Source organism: Cyprinodon variegatus, unplaced genomic scaffold, assembly GCF_000732505.1.
Source record: "Cyprinodon variegatus isolate N-32 unplaced genomic scaffold, C_variegatus-1.0 Scaffold2764, whole genome shotgun sequence".
Taxonomy (NCBI): Eukaryota; Metazoa; Chordata; class Actinopteri; order Cyprinodontiformes; family Cyprinodontidae; genus Cyprinodon; species Cyprinodon variegatus.
Genome location: NW_015153217.1, coordinates 1 through 3589, shown reverse-complemented (window position 1 = coordinate 3589; position 3589 = coordinate 1). Strand labels below are relative to the sequence as shown.

At 52.5% G+C, this 3589-nt stretch overlaps 1 protein-coding gene across 1 annotated transcript in view; it reads left to right on the top strand.

Annotated features, from left to right (window-relative positions):
* Positions 1–3445, top strand: part of LOC107081052 (sortilin-related receptor-like) — a 14323-nt gene extending 10878 nt beyond the window's left edge. Inside the window, exon 4 of the mRNA XM_015369264.1 lies at positions 3224–3445. Within this exon, the coding sequence (XP_015224750.1) occupies positions 3224–3440 (217 nt within the window). The 3' untranslated portion in view covers positions 3441–3445. The remainder of the gene's footprint in view (positions 1–3223) is intronic.
* The last annotated feature ends 144 nt before the right edge of the window (positions 3446–3589 follow it).

Sequence of the window (3589 nt, the reverse complement as noted above, 5' to 3'; positions counted from 1 at the left end):
TGAATATATTTTAACACTGAAACAGTAAGAACAAACATACAACATTTAAATTTCAGTGCCTCATCCAATGAGGCGTCTTCATATATATTGTCTATGGGTGGGACTGCATGAATATTTAAGCCACATCTGGTGGGCAGGTGGTTCTGTTTCACTCTACGGCGTCCCTCAGGGATCAATCCTCGCACCTGGACTCTTTGAACTCTATGTCTTCCAGTAGCATGGCGTCTCCCATCAATTAAATGTTTATGTCAGTAGGGGAAGCTGGTAGCTCCTCTCTGACAGACGTACTCTAACCTCTCATTGACTTTACGGCTTGTTTGGCTTAAAAAATGGGCATTCTGTTGTTTAAAGCTGCTGAATAATCCAGCCGCCAACTCATGGAAAGCTTTTATCTGTTAAAAAGTTTGGTTCATGCATGTGTTTATTTCCACTGCTGTCCTGCAATGCTTGGCAGAAATCACAAAGTCCTCCATGGTCTTAAGTCGAGAGGAGCCAGTGGAGGTGGCTCAGGGATCTGGTTAGGATGCCTCCTGGACGCCTCCCTGGTGAGGTGTTCTGGGTACGTCCCCCCGGGAGGAGGCCAGAGCATGTGAACGGAGCGGAGTGCCGCGCAATTCCTGCTCCCTGCTCAGGAGGATGTTCGCTCATTCGCTACGCCGCTCAAAGTTCTGACAGGACACTTCGCTAAAAATCCACTCTGCGCTCACTTTAATTTTCCTGCAGCTCCGGAGAAATCGCTCCACGCTCGCTCAAATTTTCAGCAGACAGCGTTTTCTGACATTGTTCCTTCCTCTAATGATGCCAGTGCCTTGGGACGCACGGCGTTTGATCTAATGATGTGACCGATACATGTGGATTGTCTTATTTAGCCGGCTGTTAGATTATCGCACTGTTTCCCAGCTGTCAATGAACACCTCGCTCCATTCATGTTGCCTCGCGTTTCCTATTTAATTATTTATTTATTTGCGAATGAAATAATTGCGTATAATGTGCCGGGGTCAGTGGCTGGTGCAGTACTTATTTTTTTAAGGATTAAAAACTGTTGGCCTGCAGCTGTTTTTCAATTCAAAAACAAATAAAAAAATCCCACTTATGTCAAATAAATGTTATTTTACACATTTTATAATCCAACATTTTTAATAGACTTTGTGAGCGCATCGGAGCAAATTCCTTGCTCCGGCCTTTGAATTGAAAACCGCTCCGCGCTCCACAATATTTCTCCCACTCCACGCTGCGCTCCGCTCACACGCTCTGGAGGAGAACCAGGGAGAGGCCCAGGGGGAGACCCAGGAGGAGACCCAGGGGGAGACCCAGGAGGAGACCCAGGGAGAGGCCCAGGAGGAGACCCAGGGAGAGGCCCAGGAGGAGACCCAGGGAGAGGCCCAGGAGGAGACACAGGGGGAGACCCAGGAGGAGACACAGGGGGAGACCCAGGGAGAGGCCCAGGAGGAGACACAGGGGGAGACCCAGGAGGAGACATAGGGGGAGACCCAGGAGGAGACACTGGGGGAGACTCAGGGGGAGACCCAGGAGGAGACCCAGGGGGAGAACCAGGAGGAGACACAGGGGGAGACCCAGGGGGAGACCCAGGAGGAGACCCAGGAGGAGACCCAGGGGGAGACCCAGGAGGAGACCCAGGGGGAGACCCAGGAGGAGACACAGGGGGAGAACCAGGGGGAGACCCAGGAGGAGACACAAGGGGAGAACCAGGGGGAGACACAGGGGGAGACCCAGGAGGAGAACCAGGAGGAGACCCAGGGGGAGACACAGGGGGAGAACCAGGGGGAGAACCAGGGGGAGACACAAGGGGAGAACCAGGGGGAGACTCAGGGGGAGACCCAGGGGGAGACCCAGGAGGAGAACCAGGAGGAGAACCAGGAGGAGACCCAGGGGGAGACCCANCCAGGAGGAGAACCAGGAGGAGACCCAGGGGGAGACCCAGGGGGAGAACCAGGGGGAGACACAGGGGGAGACACAAGGGGAGAACCAGGGCGAGACACAGGGGGAGACACAGGGGGAGACCCAGGAGGAGAACCAGGAGGAGACACAGGGGGAGAACCAGGAGGAGACCCAGGAGGAGACACAAGGGGAGAACCAGGGGGAGAACCAGGGGGAGAACCAGGAGGAGACCCAGGAGGAGACACCAGGGGGAGAACCAGGGGGAGACTCAGGGGGAGACCCAGGAGGAGAACCAGGGGGAGACTCAGGGGGAGACCCAGGAGGAGAACCAGGGGGAGAACCAGGAGGAGAACCAGGGGGAGAACCAGGAGGAGACACAGGACTATGTTTCTCTGCTGGCCTGGGAGCGCCTTGGGATTCCCCCAAAGGAGCTGGCCCAAGTGGCTGGGGAGAGGGACGTTTGGGCCTCCCTACTGAAGCTGCTACCCCCGCGACCCGACCCTGAGCAGAAGAAGATGGATGGATGATGGATGGATGGATGGATGGATGGATGGATGGATGGTCGGTCGGTCTTCCTCTGTCTTTATCATGCAGAAACAGAACGGCTGCTTTGACACTTAGATTCCGTTACTGAACTCACAGGCCAGATAAAAATCAGCTGCACTGGCGTCTGAATAACGACGGCAGCCATATTAGTTTTATATTTCTAGGGATTTCTTCTAAATATCAACCATAAATGTTTCCTTTTACTTAACCATCCAGCTTTACTCCTTAGTTTTCACACAAAGATCCTAATAAAGACAGTTTGAAGAAGCTTTAGGGGTTTAAATACTTTATATGGCCGTGCTTTCCTCTCAGGTAGCTACTACCAAAGCATCCAGAAAGCAGTTTTTAGGTAAAATACATCCGAACTTTTAAAGAAGATTTGATGAAATCTTTCCTCCTGGGTTTGATCGCATCTTTGCAGGATGGAGGAAACAAAAGCTGCAAACATGGCCGTCCAACCTGGAACACGCCAACGTGTTGGTAATGAAAAGCAGGTTAGAGGACTTTAGCCGCTGTAACACAGATTACAACAAAATTACTGAATCCGTTGAGGCGCTAATAGCCTACAGGCGTGACCTCTTTGCTCGTTCCCATGGTAACCTCTTGGACTCTGCTGTGAGACGCTTGGTAACGGTGAAGTTTCCTCAGAAACTTCCTGCTCTCCTCCATCCATGTTTTTTTTTCTCATGATGACATCATAGGCTTGTTGTTTAACTGATCACTGACCTGCTCCATGCGACCCGCTCACTTCCTGACAGACTCTGATTGGCTGTTCCAGGTACTTCGCCAACGAGCCGTTTGCAGACCTGCATCGGGTGGAGGGGCTCCGAGGAATCTTCATCGCCACGCTCATCAACGGGTCGGTCAGCGAGGACAACATGCGCTCCGTCATCACTTTTGACAAGGGGGGGACATGGGAGCTGCTGCAGGCGCCGGCCGCTGACAGCCTGGGAGGGACCGTGGACTGCCAGGTAGGAACCGACGCCGACGGCTGATCCTCGCCAAGGTTTTAAAAGGGAAGTTTTTGATCCCCGGAATAAGAAAAAGATGATCTCTAAGTCATAGCAATAACAAGGCTGCAAAGGAAGTAGTGCATCCTGGGAGTTCTAATAGCCTTTCACACATTGGTTGGTGTTTTTATGAT